General features: G+C 56.3%; 1 protein-coding gene across 2 annotated transcripts in view; it reads right to left on the reverse strand.

Annotated features, from left to right (window-relative positions):
• The window catches only part of PEPD (peptidase D), a 119864-nt gene extending 97288 nt beyond the window's left edge, over nucleotides 1–22576 (reverse strand). For both annotated transcript variants that reach the window (XM_010814804.4, NM_001080318.2), the window contains exons 1-4: nucleotides 22531–22576; nucleotides 13747–13930; nucleotides 11821–11948; nucleotides 4440–4503 (exon numbers count right to left, since the gene is read on the reverse strand). In XM_010814804.4, coding sequence (XP_010813106.1) covers nucleotides 4440–4503; nucleotides 11821–11948; nucleotides 13747–13930; nucleotides 22531–22547 — 393 coding nt within the window. In that variant the 5' untranslated portion in view covers nucleotides 22548–22576. The remainder of the gene's footprint in view (nucleotides 1–4439; nucleotides 4504–11820; nucleotides 11949–13746; nucleotides 13931–22530) is intronic.
• Nucleotides 22577–23234: the final 658 nt, after the last annotated feature.

Raw genomic sequence — 23234 nt, forward strand, 5'->3', positions numbered from 1 at the left:
TCCCAGAGAAAACCTGGAAGATACTGAAAACTATAAAAAAGATAAAATACACCTACAAAACCATCCCCTGAGACTTTTTACCTATGCACATAAAAACAGATCTGTAATGACATTTGGATCATATGAAGTTACGCGCTTCGTTTATTTCCTGTCATTAAATATTCTTCAAGCATGCCATTTTTACCAGTCACTACTGAGGGGGATGGTAAACGTCCAGGGAGACCTTGATCATGGCCTGCGTCAGTCACTGCAGACTCATCTCATGTAACCTCCCGTGAAACTAGTGCTGCAAATTCAGGTTTCACCAGTGAAAAAGCTTCAGGGGGACTTCCTGGTGGCCCCAGAACCTGCCTTGAAATGCAGGGGATGTGGGCTCAATCCCTGGTCAGGAAACTAAGATCCCACATGCCGCAGAGCAACAAGCCCACGCGCCATAACTACTGGGCCTGCGTACTCCAGGGCCCTCGCACCACAACCAGAGGGTCCGTGCACCGCAGTGAACTCTGCATGACGCGGTGAGGATCCTGTGTGCTGCAACCAAGATCTGATGCAGCCAAATAAAGAAACACTGTGTGCACACATGCTCAGTTGCTCAGTAGACTCCGACTCTGTGACCCCATGGACTGTAGCCCGCCAGGCTCCTCTGGGATTTCCCAGGCAAGGATACTTGAGTGGGTTGCCATTTCCTTCTGCAGGGATCTTCCCGACCCCAGGATCAAACCCACATCTCTTTCCGCATCTCTTCCCACATCTCTTGCATTGACACGTGGATGCTTTACCACTGAGCCACCTGGGAAGCCCCAAAATAAACAGTAAAATAAAATAAAAACCTTAAGACTTCATCTGCCCAGGTTCACCAGTTAAAAGACAGCAGAGCACAGAGTTGCGCCATGTCCTAGTCTCTTAACAGAGCTGGCATAGTTTATTTACTCATTCCTCTGTGGGCACTTACATTATTCCTAATGATTATTATAAATCATGACGATGGACATCCCTGGTATAGAGTCTTTATTTCTTTAAAATAAATTACCTTTAAAAAATGGCTTTCTTAAAAAAAATTGATTTAGGGTAACTGCTGTCTGACAAGCCCCACACTTTGTCAAGGTTTTGATGAGCCCCAGATGTGTACCAACCACCCTCCCACCGATGCTCCATCTCCCCAGGCCCTCCTTGTTTGCTCAGTAACTGCTCTGAGAATGACTGAAGCCCGGCCCCGGAGCTGCACGCACCACAGCACGCTGAGTCACTGACACTCCCCAGGCCCTCCTTGAGGAGGGGGCGGCTCATTAGAAGGAACCGGAGCCGTGCTTGTCGGCCCTGGGTGTGTTGTTACGGCGACTGAAGGGTCTACATTCATCAGCGTGGAGCGGGTCTGTCAATTGCTGCAGCAGAGCCAGAGTGCGAGCAGGCACTTGGGGATTGTAGGCGCTATTGTCCTTGGGAGAGGGGAGGATGACAAATGTGCTGGCTGCTGGTTTTCTTCTCAGCTACGACTCAGGATGTGCTGGTGGGGAATAATGGAGGAGAAGGAGCAGACGGATGGAGGAGGTCTGACGTGGCGGGCCAGGCGTCTGATGGTCCTGGCAGGACAGCGTCTTTTATCGATCACAACCTCTTGAGTGGGCTCTGCTTACTTCTGCGGCTGCGAAACCTCCCCAAGCTGGGCAGTTGCATCCGCCCTTCCCTGTGGAGACCCATTATTGCTACACTCTCATCGGCACACCCTGATTCCACGCCTCTGAAATTAAGGTGACGGGAGGCAGCTATGCGTCACCAGCGGGAAATGCAACTCCACGTACAGGATGACACAGCTCCGGCCACACAGGGCCTCGTTTCCATGGAGCAGCGGTCACTGGAGACCCACCAGCTCTCACAAACCAGTGCTGTTAAACACCCCTGCCTTGCTTCATGCCACAGCACCTGTTTCCCAGGTAGCCTGGCCTCTCCGGCAGGTTGAGGTGGACAGCAAACACAGAATGCTTCAGAGCCCTGTGGACAAGGATCCGTCCCTGGGGACAGTCAGAGGCTTCCCTCTTGCACCCTCGCACCCAAGGCTTCCACCAGGCCTGCTGGCCACTCTTCAAGGGTGACGATCCAGAAAAGGGAGCTGGATGATCCTTGACCAGTGCTGTCAAAACAAGCTCCTATTGTTCCAGGAAGCTGGGTTCACTGTGCAAAAAGCAAAGCTCTTCATGGCAGTCTGAAACAGGGCTGCACGATGGTTTTTCAATGCAGCAATGCATTTAAAATTGTCAAATTGTTCCCAAAATTTAAATGTGGGGAATGACCACAAACAACATGGATGTGCACCTACTCATGAACAACTGGGGTATCTGGTAACCTGGGGCCAGCAGTCCCACAGAGCAATCGGGGGCACACCACTCCCGATGCCTTTACCCACTGAGGTGGGGAGATGGGAGGTATCAGCCACTGCCTTGGCTGTGGCTGCCACCAAGGTCTCTTGTATCTGAGTCAGTGACCTTGGCAACACCTGTCTGGTGCCACAAAAGAGGACACAAGACTTGCCCTCTGCCAGGCCAGCTCCCATCACCAGGCACACAGCCTCTGCACTGCACCTTGACGGCAATGCCTAGCCCCTCTCAAGGTTTTCCTAAGCCCTACCCTCTCAGGGGAGCCACCGTTCAGTCGACCTTCTCAACAATTAAACTCAGAATCACCTGTACGAGGAGGGAACTAGGCAGCCAGGTCTGCTACATCAGCCACCTGCGTGTGGTATCGAGTGACATGGCCTGGGGTGGGGGCTTCCTGCCTTCTTGCAGAGGAGACAAGTGTCAGCGGCTTCCTGTCTATGATTTGTGCAGATGGCCAAGGCTGTCTGAGGGCTAGATCGAGCCGAGCCTCATAGAACCGGCCCAACACAAAGGGCTTCCTGTCACGGTCCGTGATGGAGCAGCCCCAGGCACCTCAAGTGCCTCCCAGCTCAGGCATCTGTACTTTGGTTGGGCTCCAATTCAAGCCACAGAAAATCCAAAGCACTTGGGAGCCTTGTCAGCTCTACAGGCATGTCCAGCAGCACCCGATCACTTCTGACAGGGCACAGGCAGGGGTGGAGGGTGCGCCTCTGGGGTCCACAGGCTCTGAGGTCACATCCAAGTCTAGTACTCCACACTGGTGGGGCTGTGGATGAAGCCCTTCACTGCTTGGAGCCTTGGCCTCCTCCTCTAATCAGGGTGAGACTCTGGCCCCCACAGCACAAGGCAGAGGGAGGAGGGAATCCGTGTGAGCTACTGAGGTTCCTGGAACCTGCAGGTGCTACCCCAAAGTGAAGCACCTGTCTCCCAGTCCCCAGGAGCCCTCGTTTCCAGTAAGATCCACAGCAATAACAGGCACAACAAAGCCGATGACACAGATGACGGGGGGGCCTGCAGAAAGCTCCCTGCTCTCAACTCCACTGACGCCTTCACTTAAGATTCTGCTTCCTAAACAGACTCAGAATGAGCTGGTCTGTGGGGCTGTAATCCTAGACCATCATTATAGGCTTTCCTGTCCTGACACTCGAGACCTCTTCTGTTTTACCTCATCTAGAGGCCAGTTCTGCTTCTCCCCAGAAATCACAGGGTAAGTGGAGCTGAGTTCACCCTCTTCCCGCCACTGCCCACCCCCTGGTCATAGAAGCAAAACCATCAGATAGTGGCTGGGAGGCTCTGAGTCGGTGGGCTGAGCCCCAGGGCCAGGCCCAGGCTGCCCACCTCCAGGTTTCACGCCCAAGAGACCCAGAAGGTCAAGGTCCCAAAGGGCAATAATGTTACAATGCGGTTTACAAAGGCAGGAGGGGCACACTCACCAAAGGAGAGGATCTAAGCATGGGCGTCTCCCCCTGCTCTGACAGCAGTGCAAGTCAGGGGCAGCCCCTTCCGACTGCCTGGACTGCGGACAGACTCAGAGCCCCGGAGTCAGGGGCAGCCCCTTCCGACTGCCTGGACTGCGGACAGACTCAGAGCCCCGGGAGGACAGCTGCATCCCTATCCTGGCCACACACTACTGGCCAAGCACAGTGGGAAAAGATTAAAGCTGCAGGGAGTTCCCTGGTGGCCTAGTGGTGAGGATTCCACGCTTTCACTGCCGTGACCCGGGTTCCATCCTTAGTTGGGAAACTAAGATCCCGCAAACTGTGTGACACAGCCAATAAATAAATAAAAGTATAGCCAGGGCACCTCCAAGTCCATCCCACACCACAGGCCTCTCGCAGCCTGGGGCTTTTCTGACAGCAGCATCTGCAGCTGATGAGGGCCTGCGAGAGGGCCTCCTGACACGTGAAGGCCCAGCCGAGCCTGAGAGATAGCCTCCTCCGAGCAGCTCAGCAGCCACCTCCCAGGTACCAGACGCTTCCGGCACTGCTAAGGGAGCTGGTGGCTGGACCATGCTGTCCCGCGATGTCAAGCCAGGCTGCGGCAGGGGGAGTGGTCGCCACTACTGACCTCGTCTGTGTATTGGACATCATCCACGGCGTACTTCTCCTTGAAGTGCTCCTTGGAGTGGATCCTCAAAAGAAGCACAAGGAAGGCCAGGGTCAGGGTTTGGCCCTGGCTGGGCCCCGGCTGCCTTCCCACCCCCAGTCTAGGGCCCATTCCTACCCTATCCAGCACTTGGCACCAAGCCAGCCCGCCCAACACAGACTCGGGGAAGGGGGGCAAAGGACAATGGGCCACAGAGAGACCGCTGAACCCCGCCTGCCTCCCTCCACCTCTCCCAGCCGACCTCTGCTCTTCCTTTGAGTCTGTGACCCTCACCGCTTGCAGCAAGTAGCTGAGGACGACCCTCCCTCCGCCCTCCAGGGAGAGTCCATGGGGCAGCCCGCCAGCACACCCTACTCTTTGGGGAGTGAAATAAGCCGCCTCCCAGGCCCCCACGGAGCCTCTTTAAAAGAAAGTTTAAAAATCAAAAATTAACATTTTAAAGAAGTCAATAACAGTATTACTCACTGTGATGAGAAACACTCAAGCTTCCTCATCGTCCCTAAAAAGTCAGCTGGTGAGGAGACAAAGACCCAGAGCGGAGGCGGCTCAGTCGCCCCCGCCCACCTCACGGCCACGCGTGTGCTGACCGTGGTCACGGCTGTGCTGGGCAGGGCTGGCGGGTCCAGCAAGCACCACCCCACCCCCCAGCCTCTTGTGGGAAAATGAATCAATGTCACTGCTGGTGACACAGCTCACATCAGGAGCATCAGCCACCCAGGAGAAGGGTGTCCCAGCCAAGTCTAGTCTCACACACACACACTGCCCTGTGCCATCCCATGCCTGGGCACTGCATCAGCTCAGAGGGTTCACCCTTCTCCTGCCTGCGATGTGGGGTACTCTAGTCACCAAGTGTCAGATCCAAAGGAGGCCTCAGAGGAAGCAGCAGATGGCTTTTAGAGTGTTTCCTGGGCTCTCAAGGATGAGCAGACAGGCAGGGGGCGGTGCCAAGGACAGCGTGCCTGGGAGGATAAGGCACGGGGGATAAGGGAGAGAGGGCACTTGGAGACAACCACCTCTGAGAGCAAGCCCCACATACCTCCAAGGTACCAGCATCACTACCCAGAAAACAGACTTCCATCCCCTCTCTGAGTGGAAATTTTCCTTTCACCCAAACAGGCATCCCAGACCAGACTGTGGCCAGGAAACACAGAGCATGATCCAGAGACAGGTGGCCTTGGGGATTAGCAGAAGGGCACTCACAGCCCCAGGGGGTGAGCTGGGCTGGGGAGACAGTGGTCCCTGGCAATGGGCAGCTCAGTGTTCCAGAACCCTCTTTGCTTCACCTCCCTTCTGGCTTCTCTGATGTGGGCACTGGGTGTCAAGCTCCCATCATTAATTAAACTTGCACGATCCACTTGCATCAGCTTCTGTGGTTGAGACAGGACTCAAAGGTAAATGGCCAAAGTCTGGTGCCTCCGTTAGCACCAACCATAGCAGCTACATGGGGCAGGAACTGATGACAAGCACCCCGCGTGGACACTGAAGGTCCTGGCTCCAAGGCTTACTGCCAAGAGCTCGCAGACCCTTTGCTACCACGGGGTGACACTCTCAGCACAGGCCAGCCACACACAGAAGCACAGGCCAGAAGGGCAAAGGGTAGGGACCTTGGTGTCGTCACCATGTTCCTGCTGACTGCTGTGACTCCAGCCCCAGCTAAGGACAGACACTCAACATCCTCGGCGGGTCCCCAGTTCACCTGTGGGCCCCCATCACTCCATCTGCTCCAGCTGTGACAGGCATCAAAAGCAAACTCCCAAATGAGTCAGGAAGAGCTAAGGGCCTGCTTCCGAGGCCGGCCTGGATGATCCGACAGAGGGGAGTCTCAGCCATTAGCCTGGACACCGAGCTTCTCATCTCACCTCCTGTCGGGGACCCTAACCCTCCCAGGTCTTCCAAGCCATCTTGCCAAGGGACACCTCAGGAACCGTGCTCCTGCTGGCCCTGCCCGGGTGCGGGGCTGGAGCAGGGAGGGAGGGGCGGGGGGTAGGCGGCTCTTGGCAATTAGGATTCAGCAGAAACCCAGGAGACTGGAGACCTGGGAACATTTCCATGTATTCAGCCTGAGGTCAAGGTCTTAACAGGGAGGAACCGGTGGAGGGGGTGGAGGAGGGAGTAAAGGAGAGAGAAGCACAAGGCAGCTAGGACCCCATGGGTCGCCCAGGGCTGTGTGCTTGCCTGTCCACCCCTCACCCACCAGCGATGGGCCACTCCACTTGCCACAGGAGCCAAGGAGCCACGAGGGGCCAGCCAGCCCACAGGAGAGCCAGACGCTGCTGCTCTGATGTCCAGGAGGAAGCGAGTTTGGAAGTCAGCCCCACCAAACGCCCTTTGCCCCCCTCAACAAGTCCAGAGTGCACACGGGCCTCAAGGGCCCCGAGTCACCCAACGAGCCACAGGCCTGGCTGTCAGCAGGAATAACCAACTGCATCTCCTCTGGCACTTAGCATGCCATTTCTTCCTAAAGGACAGGGATAGTTAAGTTTGAATAGTACTTATTTTTCATGTTTTGGGGCCAATTCTAGTAAAAATCATTTAAATGGCACCGTAAGAGATAAGTGTGCCAGGCTACCATGTCAAGCCAGCCACCAGAGGGACTGACAGGAAAAGGACCGGCACGTCCACAGGAACCCTGCAGGAGAGGTCCCTGGGCAACTCCATGCCCACTGAGCGCTGGGCTGGCTGCGGCCACACAGAGAGGTGCACGCTGCCCTGACTGCAGTCTGGAGCCCAGCAGGGCAGCTCTGGCCAGATCCCGTCGTATGGGAGATCCAAGTGGCAGCAACTGGATGCGAGAGACTGGGCCAGCAGGGAAGCCAACCCCACCCCAGAAACTCTCCCTTCAAAAGGAAGGGGCGACCTGAATCTCCCACAACATTGTTAATCAGCTATACCTCAATGCAAAATATTTTTGGTAATAAAAAATTAATAATAAAAAAATTTAAAAAAAATTTACAAAAAAGGAAGGGGAAGCTCTGGCAGGAGAGAGGAGGCAGGGCCCCCTCTCAAAGGGGTTCACGTCTTCAGGAAGGAGCCAGTGTCCGCGGTCCCGGCCCATGCAGGCCTCCTCCACTGGAGCTGGGCCCAGCAGGCGACTCAGGGTCAGGGCGGGCGCGGTGAGTGCCAGCACCCTCTGTGGGGCCTCCCCTGAGAAGGAAGCTTTCAACTAACACCCATGGGCAGACATAGTGGGACCCTCTAGAAAATGAAATTTCCAAGCACAGGTCTAGCTGGCAAGCTGACCACCTGCACGTGGCTAATGAACCAGTAACAGGGCCGAATTACAGCCGTCAGCATCCACGTCCAGGGGCTGGAGCCTGCCTGCAGTCTTCTCCTGCTCACCGCCCAGAGCCCCGCCCCAGCTCCGGAATGAAGGGGGCAACCATGTCGGGGTTCTGTTAGCTTGAGAGAGAAGGGCAGGGCTTTCCATAGTGCGGGTCACTGATCCTGGGGGCAAGGCGGCACTTCTCAGAGAGGCTGGTGTCGGGAGCAGAGGTGATGGAGAGGAGCCTGGCTGAGTGTCCCAGCAAAACCCCTCACCAGGCCTCAGGCTGCCTGGGGTCAGGTTCCTCACAAACCGCCTGGGGTCAGAGCCAAAGGATTTCCCTTGGTCCTCCTCCTCTGGGAGGCCTGCACCCGTCATCACTACCCTGAAGGCAAGGGAGCCAGGACCAGGCCACCAGACAGGCTGAGGCAGCCATCATCCTGTGACCCAACTGTGTGTACAGGGTCGGGGACAGGGGCTGTGAAAACACCCCACACACGCACCACACCACACACGCCATAGCACACAGCACACACACGTCAGTTCCCACACCAGGAAGTGCCATGTGCAGAGCCTCAGCCCCAGACACAGCTCCCTCCTCCCTACAAACCCCAGGCCAGCCACACTCTCTCACGTTCAAGCCAGAGGTCTCAGCCAGGGGTGGGAGCAGAACACAGCCAGGCTGCTGAGGTCCTAGGAGGGGTCCCCCAACCTGGCCCAGAGTCGCTCACCCTCCAACCGTGCTGAAGCTTCCCCAGGGTGCCAATTTCCCACCTGCTCAGAGGACCCCAGACAGCCCGGGGGCCAAAACTGCCATCAGCTGAGCTGGATTCTGACGGAAATGAAAGGAAACACTCTCACATCAAAAAAACCACCAGACTTGTACAAGCAAAAATGCCAAATAAAAACAAAATAGAAGCTACTGCATTCCCGTCCCCACAACGGCCTGGGGTGAGGAACAGCCTGAGCCCCCAGCTCCCACGGGCCCCTCACATCTGAAGCCTTGATGACAGGACAGGCTGTTTACACAGGAAGCGGCAAATGTGAAGACGGGGGTGCTGTTTCCCTGGGCGACTTCGGATTGCAGTATCTGCCAGCAGGATTTTCAAAAGCCATCAGAGAGAGACTCAGGAGGAAGCTGAGGAGCTGAAGGTCAAATGTTCAGGCTGGTGGGTTTTGATCGAAAAGGCCAGGTAATCCCGCCAGCCTCGCTCCCGCCCTATTGATCAGGAGTGTCAGATCAGCTCTGCACATCAGACTAGGCCGCTCCCCACTCCAGCCCCAGACAGCCCACCCCTTCCACTGCCCTGTTCCCAACATGCCGCCTTCTCTCCCGAAGGCTTGGGACACGCAGACTAGTAGAAGGTCACACCAGAGCAGAGAGAGGGGAAGGCTGGATGGGGTAGGCACGGAAGGGAGCCAGGTCTGCCAGAGACAAGGGGCTAGCTCTCTGCTGCGGAGCCAGAATGCCCCTGGGGACCGGCCTGCTCCATCTGGCCTGCCCAGACCACCTAAAGCCTTTCCAACAGGGAGATGCACCCTGCAGACCCATGTGTACCCTCCAAAATCCGTACCACACAGTCAGTTGCCCTGGCAAAGCAGGGACAGATTAGAGAAGAACTTTTAACAGCAGTTCTGAAACACAGCCATGGTCAAAGTGCAGAAGATCATCCCTGTATTACTGAAGACTATGCTCTAGAACAGGCAACCGCTAACGGCTGCTCCCTGACCAGTAAGGTCTGGAGTTTTAAACCCTCATATTAGGACATCCCTGGTGGTCCAGTGGTTAAGACTCGGCACTTTCACTTCAGGGGACAAGGGTTAGATCCCTAGTCGGGGAACTAGATCCCACATGTCATGCCAAGCAGCCAAAACAAAACCCCCCAAATGCCATTTGGCTGTGGGGAGGCAGGGTGAGACCTGCTCAGCTGTTTGGAGGATCCCCAGGGAAGAAGCCACAGCCTGGAGGATGTCCACTCCACCCCATGGACAGGCACTCCCTGACTTCTGGCAAGAGTCAGCCCTGTGTAAGTAGCATCAGTGGTCAGAAGTGGTGACACCTTCAGAGCCCCGCCACGCCTCCTGATGGAAACTCACTACTGTCCACACCCACGTCTCATGGGGCTGCATCTCTGACACTATGGGCGTCTCAGCACACCTGGGGCCAGGAGGCAGGGCCATGGGGAGGCTGAGAGGGTAGGCAGGCCAAGGCCACGGGGGCCGCCCAGGCACAGGGGCCCCGGACATGCCACTGGCAGGAAGGGCTGAGGCTACAGCTCTGTGATCACCTCAGGGTGCAGGGAGGGCTCTGGGAGAATCTTCTCACCCAGACTAGATCTAAACTCTCACCAGGAAACTCCTGCAGTCACCAGGGCTTTGTGACAAGCCACCCTGACCCACAGTGGAGTAAAAAACCATGTATCGTGCTCACAGACCCTGACGGTCAGGGCTCGGGACAGACTTTCAAGAGGGCTGAGGCTCCAGCGGGTGGTGCTGGCTGGCAGCCAGGCTCTGGGCCCTCCACACAGGTAAGTCTGGGTTCCTCACCACATGGCAGCTGGGCTCGAGGAGCAAGAGCCTGGTGGAAACTACAGCATAATTTACAGTCTAGCCTCAGAAGTCACAGGCTTCCCTGGTGGCTCAGATGGTAAAGAATCCGCCTGCCACGCAGAAGACCTGGGTTCAATTCCTGGGTTGGGTAGATCCCCTGGAGAAGGGAATGGCTACCCACTCCAGTACTCTCGCCTGGGAAATCCCATGGACAGAGGAGTCTGGAGGGCTACAGTCCATGGGGTCACAAAAAGTCAGATACAACTGAGCAACTAACACTCACTTCACTCAGAAGTCACACAGTGACCCAGGCACGTTTATGCATTGAGGCTGTGACCCAGATCCTGACCGAGTCAGGCAGGAGGGACACGATTCCAACTCTCCATAGGGAATGGCCATAAATACTGTGGACATTACCAGCTGCCTGTCCCCAGCACCCTTGCTGCCTCACTCCAGTGTCACGGCACAGTGACCATCCCACAGTGTAACCATGCACAGTGACTAATGGACTAAAGCCCTCGTGATGCCTCGTGAGTGGCATCATGGCTGTTCCACAGATAAGGCATTGGAGGCTCCGACAGTGGTCAGACCTGCTTCCCGGAGAAGCCCACTGAGGTTGGGGGGCCCTACCCTGGCCCTCTGCACAGATGCCTTGTCACTCAAACCAGCCACAGACCCGCCAGCCTACCTGGCAATGAGCGTTGGGACCACGAGGCAGCCAAGGCTGCAATTTGTACATTAGCCCAGAATAAGCACTCTCCTGGCAGAAATGACACGCTAGAAGGTGGAGAGCATCTAGCGGAATCCTCTGATCGCCTCAAGCATACGCAGTTAAGTACAGCCTCCGCCTCAGCACCTTGGAGCCAGCAGGAATGGCTCCTGGGAGCAGTGGATGTGGCCAAGGGTCCTGACGCTGGCAGACACCCCAGATGATGAGTGTGGCAGCCTCTCAGCCTCACCCAGGCCTCTGGCCCCAAGCTTGTCACACAGCATAGCCCCAGAGCATGACCCTGTCTCCCAGCTGAGCCACCGGAGCCAGGGCCTACCTACATCCTCAGCCCCTCATGGCTTAGCCCAGAGGCCGGCGCATGGGAGGCACGCCGTGACAGCATGCAATCCGTAACAGGCCTCAGAGAAGGACCCCAGGCTGTCCTCCCTGACCAGAGCCAACCCCAGCACACCAGGGTGGGGCCACCTCCCATGGACGCTACACAGGAGTGAAGGTCTCCCCTACCCAGAGCCAAGGCCTCAGGCATCTCAACACAGCTGGGAATCCGGAATTTCAGTATTAACAAACAGCACCTCCAAACAAACGTGAAGACAGTCTGCAGCTCTGGCTCTGACGCTCCTTCCCATCCAAGGGCACAGGGCTCCGGCCCAGAGCAGACTGTCAGTACACTTGCCCACTAACCCTTGCCCCTTGCTAACCCTCCCCCGCTGCCACTCACAGGCCAGGCCCTGCCCCCGCCCCCAGCCAGCCAGCCAGCCAGTGGTCAGCCGGCACGGTCGCAGCCCCAGACTGCTCCTTACTTTCCCATCCAGGTGGCATGGCTGGGAGGAAGCCTGGGCACGAACAGAGTCGACGTCCCGGTGTCCACGTTGATCACGCCGTAGCAGCCCGGCTCGGTGACACCAAATGCCCAGTGAAAGAAGGACTCCTGTGGGAACAAGGACGCAGGTCACCCAGTCGGCAGGATGGAAACTTAAAGCACAAGGAGAGAGGTGGAGAGTCTGAGCGCCCTCCTTCCCACACCCCAGAGAGTCGGCTCGGGCTCACCGGCTCTTAAAGTCTGACCCCAGGCTCACACCGCCCTGCATCTCAGCACTGTGCCCCCTCCAACCAACTGCCATCTTCTCCTTCCTTCTGGCTGGCTGCTCGGACCCTGCTTCATGCCCGTGTCCCAGCCCCACCCGCCACCCCCACCTCCCCGGCCACTTCCCTCAGATCCCAGACGAGACAGGTTAAGACACGGGTGCCCATGAGCATCACAGATCTGGCAACGCCCTACCCGCATCCCTCCGTCCCTCCCCACCTCTCTGCCACCCCCACTGCCTGCAGGCAGGCAAGGTGCCACCTTGACTTAAGACGCCCAGGCCAGGCATCTGCTCAGAAGTAGATTCCTCCATTTAAGACTTCTTCCTTCCTTCTCCCGCCCCCGGGGCAGCTGATGACTTCAGTGTTTAGCATTAAACATGGAGCTAAAATATCGTTGTAAAGGTATGAAGTGGAGGAGGCGCCCTTCTAAAATTAATCTTGCATAAAACATCAGTAAGGGAGCCAACAGCTGAATTTAGGAGATTGGTTTTTAAACCACAGACTATGGAAACCTCAAGAAGCATCAGGACGAGGCAGAGAAAACTTATTTAGACCTCCACGTCTCCAGCAACCCGGGGACGACAGGAACGAAGAGGCAGAGGGAAGCCCTCCAGTAGGAGACACTTTCTTTCCATGGAAGATGCTGCGTGCACCATGGCTCGCAGCAGTGGATATAGGCCTGTGCCCCACAGGGTGGACACTGTCCAGCTGCAGAGGCCATGCCTTGCTGCCCGCGATCCATGCTCAGCTCCCTTCCCATTCCTCTGCCTGCTCCCTGACCTGGATGTTCGACAGTCAGACCCCTGCTCTGGGAGACTTGGAGCTGGCAGATGGGTTCTAATTAATCCCAGCTCCTGTTTCCTCATCTGTAAAGTGGGGCCAGCCTAGGGCCCCCTGGGTGAGCCTCTTATGACTGTCCTTGTTCCTGTCCCTGGGAACTGAGTGATGCCAGAGGCCATCACGTCCAGGCTGGCTTTCTACAGCTTGGCCACCCGCCGCCATCCCCCAGGGCTCTAGAACCTTGCGGAGCCCCTGGATCACTTCCCAGGGGAGGAAACCAAACCCAAGAGGTCAGCACTGGCGAAGCTGGGATGAATGCCGGGGCGCTGGACTCCTGCTCAGACCCTGTTCCCATGCCTCCTCCTCCCAGGACCTCTGCAGCGCCAGTCCATTCTCCTTGCTGTGGCACAATCTGGTCGCAGGAACTCGGCCCTCCCCATCAGCACCTCTCCTGGCCCAGGGAAGGCTGCCCAGCCCACTGTCTGGGTCTAGTCCTGTGGATACCATTCCCCGACCTAGAACACCCATCCCCAGCTCCACCCGTCAGAATGCATGCTGGCCTTCAGGATCCACACCCAATACTGCCTCCTCCAGGAAGCCTTGCCTGCTTGCTCCCCAGGAACATCATCCCTCTGTACTCTGATCTGAGAGAGCTGAGGCTAATTGGTGACAGCTCTGCCCTCCGGAGTGGGGCCCCCCTGGGGACCTCAGCCTTGGCCTGCCTTCAGAGAACCTCCTCCAGGTCCCTCAGGAGCGCAGAGTTGCCCAGACCCACCGAGCCTGATGCTGGAAGAGGGCAGACGGCCCACAGGAGGCCCAGTGCACACCCAGAGAGGCGGGAAGCTGCCGGGAGGGCTCACCTGGCGGAAGAGCACGCCGGTGTCGGTGCAGTAGCGCTGCGTCTCCTCGCCACCCTGCAGCACCACCGCGGAGCCCGCCTGCACTGCCGTGTTCTTCCGCAGCCGCTCACACAGGCGCTGCCTGTTCAGCGCGAAGAGTGCCAGCGGCACCTTCAGGGTTTCGTTCCCCAGCCAAAATGAGGGTCTGCAAAGACACGAGCAGGCTTCTATTAGCACCGCCAGGCACGTGTCCTATGCACAGTCTGGGGCGGCCGCAGGGCCCAGCCTGGCACCAGACCCCCACGAGTACGTGGCAAGCTGATCCAAGCTCGATCTGCGTGTGACCCGGGAACAGCTCCTCGTGGGGCTGCCGATGGACCACAGGGGCTGTCAGCCACACCCTCCCCTCCTGGCCCTGAGCGTCAGACAAGTGGGATGAGGAGCAGCTGGGTCTGTTTAATCAGTAGACAGATGAGCCCACGGTTGGAAACTCTATAACGATGCCCAGACACATCCCCTACCCTCCAGTTCCTGCCATCAAGGAGCTTCTCATCCATGTTATATTTGGCCCAGACAACACTGGATCCCTGCCCACATGTCTGCAGGCTGCATCTTCTCTGTAGGTCACAGACCCGGCAGCCCAGGCTGTTCCTCACCTGAGCTGGGACACCTTCCTGTCCTCAACACACACACACACCACACACACGGCACTCAGCACAAGACACACACACACACACACACACACACACACACACACACACACACGGCACTCAGCACCAGGCACTGAGCGAGCCAGGCCTGTATGTGCCAAATGACTGAGGGGGAACCATGACAAGATGGACTTGGAAGTTGCGGCCTTTGGGCTGAGGTTTCCCCTCCACCTGGGCATGGCCTGTGCTACCCCTCATGTTTCTCCCCACCCCCCCAATCCCCTGAATTGCTCCAGCATCAATTTTCCCCTCTGGGGACCATTCTCAGCATTCAGATGTACAGGAACCTCACCCATCTTTAAAATAAATAAGTTAAAAATACACCCCTTGACCCCTACACCCACCAGCATCTACTTCTCTCTCTGTGCAATAAAGTCCTCTCAAGAGTCACCCAGCCGTTCCCCATGTCCTGGCTGCCCCAGCGCACTTAGAACCCTGTGCAGACTTCCTCCCAGCCACAAGGTGCTGAGGCGGGTCGCACAGGCATCATACTCTTCCCTAAAGCCCAAGAACACTCCCACCTGGGACCTTCCTGTTCCCTCTCCCAGTGCCGACCAGGTTCATGTTCTCGCTTCATCCAGGCCTCTGCAGAAAAACCCCCTCTTCCCCAAAGCTTTTCCAACAACCCCACCCAAACCTATCCTCTTCCCACCTCTCTAGAGCACGCATCACTGACTAATAGTTTACTTGCTCGTTGTCTCCCCAGGTAAAATGTAAGCTCCGTGAGGGTGGGGACCGCCTCCTTCCAGGCCCCTAAAACAGTGCTGCATGCATGCTAAGTCACTTCAGTTGTGTCCAACTCCTTGCGACCCTATGGACCGTAGCCCACCAAGCTCCTGTGTCCATGGGATTCTCCAGGCAAGAATACTGGAGTAGGGTTGCCATGCCCTCCTCCAGGGGATCTTCCACACCCAGGGATCAAGCCCAGGTCTGTTACATCTCCTGCACTGGCAGGTGGGTTCTTTATCACTGGCGTCACCTGCGAAGCCCAAAACAGCACTGTATGAATGACTAAATGGAGGAAGGGTAGTCCCAGTGCGTGGGCTGGCGGCCAGCAAGGTCGGGGCCAGGGGGCAGGAGTTAGGCAGGGGCCTGTGACCTGTGCGGGGGGAGGCCCTGCAGGCTCTCTGGCCAGCGGAGGTCCAGGAGGGCAGGGACAGCCCAGAGAGAGGGGGCGCTGCCTGGGGCTGCAGTGAGAGACGGTGCTCATGGGTGAGGTCTGCCTCCGTCCACTAGAACAGAAACCCCACGAGCCCAGAGAGCTGGGTCTGCTCTGGTCCGTGCCGCTCCACATCAAGCTCTGTGCTGGGCATGTGGCAAGTGCTCAATAAAGATTTGCTGAGTGAGCAACTGTCGTAGCGTGGGGCCACCCACACAGCTGTGCAAAGCTGCCACATCAGCCCCAGAGGGGAAGGAAGCCCCACCCTTGGACCAGCCTGTCCAGGAAGGGTAGGGAGGTCCTGCCCACCCCAACATGCTGACGGGACTAGAGCCTGAGGGTGGACACAAGGGGCCAGGGCTTCCTCTCAGCCAGGCCACTTGCCTGCCATGCTCAGCACCAGGATGAAAGGAAGGGGTGACGGCTCACAAACAGGCCAGCATCCCAGCTGGCCATGCCGTCAGGAACTGAAAGTGCAGCCACCAGCACCCCTGCACAGAGTCCCTGTGTTCCCCAATTCTTTCCCCTCACTCAGCAAAGCCAGGGTGGGCTCAGGAAAGAGCCTCGTCTTTTTGGACTCCTGACAGCACAGAAGGGGCAGCACCGCTGCAGAGGCCCCGGCCAAAGCTGCCTAGACCCATGCAGCCTCAACAGCACCAGTGCCTAAAAATGCCCAGCCTCGGCCCCCAGCCTGCAGAGCCCACCCACCTAAGCTCCCTCTGCCTACCCCCGCCCCACCTCCCTCCTTAAACACACCAGGTACCAATTCCTGGGGTGGCTCAGTGGTAAAGAATCCGCCTGTGATACAGAAGATGTGAGCTCGATCCCTGGGTTGGGAAGCTCCCCTGGAGAAGGAAAATGGCAACTCACTCCAGTATTCTTGCCTGGAAAATCCCAAGGATGGAATAGCCTGGTGGGCTACAGTCCATGGGGTTGCAAAAGAGTCGGACATGACTTAGCAACGAAACAACAACAAAACCAGCTGACACTGCATCCCTGGATCCCTGGAACCTGGAAGGCTCTCAGAAGGGCTAGGCGTCATCTGATCTGGGCTTCCTTGGTGGCTCAAACGGTAAAGAATCCTCCCACAATGCGGGAGATCTGGGTTTGATCCCTGGGTTGGGAAGATCCCCCTGAAGAATGGAATGGCTACCCACTCCAGTATTCTGGCCTGGAGAATTCCATGGACGGAGGAGCCTGGAAGGCTACAGTCTGTGGGGTCGAAAAGAGTTGGACGCAACTGAACGACTTTCACTTCATCTTATCCAGAACTTTCTGAGAGACCTAAACTCCCCAGGGCACCTGGACAGGAGTTTTCTGGCCCAAGGGCCAAGCAGTCCAGGTCAAGACAGGAAACTCGACAAGCTACCCTCCCTGGGAGCATGAGCTGCTGCTGCAAAGGAAATCGACAATACTACCTAATCCTGCATGGGCTCAGCCAGAACAGAGAAGGGCAGCCTGGCCAGAGCCCCCAGGCAGGCCGACGGCTGCAGTCATTTATTACTGCAGGGCACCCCAGAATCCAGGGGTATAGAGACATGCCCTTTGATTTCTCATGGCATAAACCAACCCTCAGAGAGAATGTTGGGCTCAGAGCCATCACAGGTGGCTTCTCCCTGCAAGTTCAGCAAAAGCAGCACTAATAAAACATCCCCACCTGGTTTCTGCTGGAGCTTTTGCTAACTGGCATCTGGAATTTAAAAGGCAAAAGCCAGGTCATCTCCAAGTCCAAGTGTAAATAAGGCACATTTTACTGCAGGCAGCCAAGGGCAGGGGCAACGCCCCGGGGAGATAGTAGGGGCTGGCAGATAAAGACTCCAGGGTATCACAGAGACCCACAGAACAAGCTCTAGCCCTCATGGGCCAGCCCACCCCGTCAACAGCCAGAGCCCAGGAAACAGCCAGTGACCTGCCCCATGGAAGGTGTGACACTGATGCCCAGGAAAACCTCTCCTGTCCCCCAATTCAGTACCGAGCCACCTCTCCTTTCCCTCAATGGCTACCTGCTGGGTTCTCACCCAAGGGATTAATGCACAGAGTTTAGGGACTCCACTTACTTGAATGGGAAAAAAAAAAGTTATATCTTTATTTTCTCTAATCTCTCTTTCAAATTAACATTTTCTTCAGTTATTAACATAAGCAAAAGCCACAACAGTATCAGCAGTGCAAGAATCTATCAACAGAAATCAGAAGTATTTTCATGTCACCTTATTGATGTCACCATATCTCAAGATTACCACTTTTACTCATCACTACTTCAACATTAAGATTAGACCTGCTGCTTTTACTATTTAAGGTGTTAATAAAGAAGCATATATTACTATACCACAAATTTGTTTCCTAACATCTTAGTAACTGTGTTCCTATATAATTGGTTCTCCTTGTGAAGTGAAGTGAATTTGCTCAGTCGTGCCCGACTCTTTGCGACCCCATGGACAGTAGCCTGCACCAAGCTCCTCCATCCACGGGATTTTCAAGGCAAGAGTACTGAGTGGGTTGCCATTTCCTTCTCCCGGAAATCTTCCCAACCCAGGGATCGAACCCAGGTCTCCTGCACTGTAGACAGACGCTTTGCCGTCTGAGCCACCGGGGAAGTCCTCCTCTGTAGTTTATTTCATCATGTTGTTGTTGTTGTTTAGCCGCTCAGTCGTGTCCGACTCTTTGCAACCCCATGGACGACAGCATGCCAGGCTCCTGTGTCCATGGGATTTCCCAGGCAAGAATACTGGAGTAGATTGCCATTTCCTTCTCCAGGGGACCTTTCCGACCCAGGGATTGAACCTGCATCTTCTGCATTGGCAGGTGGATTCTTTATCACTGAGCCACCTGGGAATCATGCTGGGAGGGATAAAAAGGTCTCATGGATGCCCATGGGTCCATAGCATGGATAAGAACAACATCCTTGCCCTGTGATGTGACACCACTTCTGAATGGGGCCATGCTGCTAAGCTCCCAGCAAGAGAGGCCAGCCAAGGACCAGCCTAATTCCTCAGCCACAGCCTCCAGCTCAGGCCAGGCACTGAACCCTCTGGCTGACTGACAGCAAGGCTGGCCGTCTCACCCTGGCTGAAGGGGCCTCCCAGCAGCTGGCCGGCATCTCCCACCCTTGCCTACCCTTCTCCTGAGGAAGGTCAGCAGGGCTAAGCACACCCAGGGACCTGTGTGGAGGCAGACCAGGCCTCAGACAGGGCCTGGGAGAGCAAAGGGGCCCTCATTAGCCAGTCTGCCTCCCACAGACCCACCCCTCACCCCAGCCCCCAAGGTCAGCCCATTGTCTCTTCTCCAAGAGCACAAGGTTCATATCAGGGTGGAGACAGGCTCTGATTCAGAATCTAACTCCTCCAGATACTTGCTCTCCAGAAATGCTGACTCCAGTGTGACCTATGAACCCACAGGGACATATCCAGGACAGCTCACCTGCTGCTCCTCGCTGGGCAAAAGCCTTCTGGGCAGCAGCCCTCCACCCCCAGTGTCACTCACAGAGCTTAAAGATATTCCTTCATCCTGTTCAGAGTTCTGTCCCCACTCCCGCCCACAGCTCCCTTCCTCAATTTCTGAGGGCTCCATGGAACGCAGGATGGCATGCTGGACCAATATAGAGCAATCATTAGGTACCATGTCACCCAGAACCAATCACAAGGCGGCCACGGGGCCCTAGAGACACACACTGAAGTAGTCCCTGGGCTTAAGGATGCCAGCAGAGGCATGAAGGGGAGCAACCCCTCACCTGACCACTATGGGCAGGCATGCAGATGCAGAAAAGCATCCTGCCAGCAGGGAAAAACTGGGATTCTCTGAAGTTCTGAGAAGGAAGCTTTGACTGGAGGTCCAAATCAGGGAGGCGGTGGGGGGAAGGAGGTCAGGAAAGGCTTCTAGGAGGTACCACCTGAGCTGAGCCTGCAAGTATGAGAACAATATGTGAGAGGAGGAGGGCAGTCCAGGGCCAGCCAGCGAATGGCCAGAGGGAGGAGGAGAAAGGAAAAAGCCAGGAGGGTACCGATACAGCAGCTCTGGCTAAAGCTGAGCAGTTTCAATTCTGTCCATGCAAAGCTTGACTCAAGGAGAAGACACCTTCCACCAAGTGTCCTGGGATGGAGGTGGGGGTGTGGAGGTGACTTCACAGCAGACCCTCTGGGGGCTGTGGAACCCTGTCTCAATCTTGAAGTCCTCGCCCAGGCTGGTAGGGCAAAGCAGGATCAACCCTGAAACACTCCTCAGAGTAGCAGTTCAAGTTTCCAGTTGAACCTGAGATGCTAGCATAGGGCTTCCACTGCTCCCCAAATCACATGGAGCACAAAAAAGCACCTCAGCCTCCTGGCCTCCCTGGGCCCAGGATCTGGAAGGACTCTTGTTGTTTAGTCGTTAAGTCGTGCTCAATTCTTTGAGACCCCATGGACTGTAGCCCACCAGGCTCCATGGGATTTCCCAGGCAAGAATACTGGAGTGGGTTGCTATTTCCTTCTCCAGGACATCTTCCCAATGCAGGGAGCAAATCCACATCTCCTGCATTGGCAGGTGGATTCTTTACCACTGAGCCACCAGGGAAGCTCCATGTTCAGGGAGGACTCTATAGGCAACCAAATTCAACTCCTGGGGAGCCTGTGGCTATGACTCGGTGGCACGGTGCCTCATTATGCCTGATGCTCTGATATGCCCTGAGTATGTCTGGGGACCTTGAAGAACTATAATGACAGCAGTAAAGCCATTCTTCAAGGTCCCCAGACATACTAGGACACAGCTTTGCTGGAAACACACTCAAAGCCTCTTCCACCTAAGGAAGTTGCTGGGTTCCAAGTGTCCAGCAGGGCAACCAATACCAGCCTAGGGTGGTTCTTGCCAAGGAGGGCCTGTCAAGCTCTGGAAGCTACCTCTCAGGTCTCCCTGCCAATTACACACCTCTCCAAGACCTCTGTCAGTCAGTTTTTACTGCACATGGCCCAGAGAATCAGCTTTGCTATAAAGTCCTTCCCTCCAGGATTCAGCCAGCTTTAGGCTCATGCCCATCCAATCACCAGCCTGGCTCATTGTACCTTTGGTAGCACAGCAGACCTCAAACCAGCACGGAGCCCTGAACCCAAATGTAGCAACTGGAACTCCCTGTGACCACACGGTAGCCCAGATACAGTGGGAATAGAACCACATCTGGGTGGCCCGCACCTACTGCTCACTCTGCTCTTTAAGACAGGGTCACAGGCTGGGTTCAAGGATCTGACCCTGGATTCCGTGACATTCATGTGAAACAGCAAGCACAGTTATCTGCCTGAGGGGTACTCAAGGATTCCGTGACATTCATGTGAGACTTAGCAAGCACAGTTATCTGCCTGAGGGTTACTCAAGGACTAGCACAAATGCCATCCAGGGAGTGAAGCCCACCCACACTCTCCCCTGAGCTCAGAACCCGTGCCCGTCCAAGGCACTCATCAAGACTAGAGGCAGACAGATGGATGACATATACCCAGGTGGCCTGTGAACGCCTAGGGGTAGGCCCAGTACACTTTCTGGAATACAGCAGGGGCCTATTATGTGTTTGATCTGTATGTCCTAAGCTCTCCCAACCTCGGGGGCCAACTAAGGGGGCCATTTTCTGTTGCCATTCTCCCTACCTTCCAAAGAGAGACACCCATTTAGTTCACCAGTTTCCCCACTCTGATCTCAGTTCTGGCCTAGCATCTAGGGCAATGCCTTCGCTCTATCTACCACACCCCTTTCCAGCTCCAGCATCTCCAGGCCCAGGTCTTGCCCTGAACTCACACATAGCTCAGAAGATAGTTATCTAAAAGGCAGATCTGAGCAGATTAAAACCCTTGGAATGTCCCAGTCCCTTAGGACAAAGTCTAGAAAAGCCAGCTAGGACACCATGCCCTCCAGCACAGGGACACACGCCATTGTCCCCTGTCCCTGGAACACTCTCAACCTTTGTTTGGAATGTTCCTTCATCTGGGACACTCCCCAACGCTTCAGTGGGCCCATCTGTCCACACTTTCTTCCACCAAGACAACTCACCATTCTTCTATTGGGCAGAATTTATGAGGCATGTGTGCAAGGCAAATGAGGCCAGGGGTGAAGGAGACAAAGGCCCTGATCTCACACTCTAAACGGAGAGAAGACAAGAACAGGTTCGTTGGTTTTTTTTTTTTTTAAGGTACTATATTATTTACCAAGTGGTGCTAAGAGTGGAGAAGGCAATGGCACCCCACTCCAGTACTCTTGCCTGGAAAATCCCATGGACCGAGGAGCCTGATGGGCTGTAGTCCATGGGGTCGCCAAGAGTCGGACACGACTGAGTTACTTCACTTTCACTTTTCACTTTCATGCATTGGAGAAGGAAATGGCAACCCACTTCAGTGTTCTTGCCTGGACAATCCCAGGGACGGGTGAGCCTGGTGGGCTGTCGTCTATGGGGTCACACAGAGTCGGACACGACTGAACTGACTTAGCAGCAGCAGCTAAGAGTGGGAAAAGTACTTCGAGAAGGCTTCTCTGAGGAGGTCCCATCTGGGCCCTGAAGGAAGAGTGGAATTGCCTAGCTAGGGGAGAGGATTCCAAGGCCATCTCAAATGCTGCCTCTTCCCCAGATCCCCAGGTCCCCAGCACCCTGGCAACGCGGCCTTCCCATCGGAGTTCCGTGACTGAACGCGAGCGTGGATCCGAGACCCAACTCGGCCGTACAGTGGGGACACCACACACGCGGGTGGGGCCTGAGCGCCACGGCGGCCCTGAAGGCAATGGGCAGCGGCCAGGGAGGGGATTCGCAGCCAGACGCCCAGCGCTCGGAGGACCGACCCGCGCGAAGAAGCGCGCTGCCCACGGCCATACTGCACGCCCGGCAGGTACGCGGCCTGGCAGCGCGGGGCTCTCACCCGCTGTCCAATCGGCAGGCCCAAGGCCCCCGCTCCGCGCCGCCGGCCAAGGGCCAGGGACAGCGGCAGCACTCACCCGGTGGCCGCCGCCATGCTTCCCCAGCTCCAGCGTCACGTGAAATGGGGCGTCAGCTGAGCCCTACCAGGTCCCATTTCGGGGGGGCGGGACTGGATGGGCGGGGCCAGGGCGGGGCTTGATGGGCGGGGCCGAGAGCCCCTGTCCAGTCCCCTCTGGCGAAGGGCTCCCCGCCGACCCGGAGGGGCGGAGCCCTGGAGGAGGTGGAGCCCTGGAGGAGGTGGAGAATCTGTCTGGTCGCCCGTAGGAGACGGGTGCGGCTGGGGTGCGGACAGAGAGGCCTTTTCAAAGTAGAAGCGAACATACCCAAGGCAGTGAATACCTTGATGCTGCCCTTGACTCGACGTCTCAGCCTGCCCAGGGGGAAAGACACCTTGAGAGAGGAGCCTCTGACCCAGTCTAGTAACGGGCAGAGGTGACAGTGGTTGGCTTAAGAAGGGAAATGGCTTGAGCAAAGGCCAGGGCAAATGAAGTAACCTAAAAGTTCAGTGTCCAGGAAAGAGGGGAGGTGCAGCCTCAGAGGTGAGCAAGGGTCAGATCTTGCACTGCCTTGAAAACGGGGCTAGGGAGTTAGATCTGTTGGGACCTTTCTAAGCTCACTCAATTGCATGGTGGAGAAGAACCTGAAGGCAGGGTGGCCAGTGAGTAGGGATAGGGAGAAGTAGCCACAGGGAGAGCACAGTTCAGGATGGAGAATCTATCAG

This window comes from Bos taurus, chromosome 18 (genome assembly GCF_002263795.3).
Source record: "Bos taurus isolate L1 Dominette 01449 registration number 42190680 breed Hereford chromosome 18, ARS-UCD2.0, whole genome shotgun sequence".
NCBI lineage: Eukaryota > Metazoa > Chordata > Mammalia > Artiodactyla > Bovidae > Bos > Bos taurus.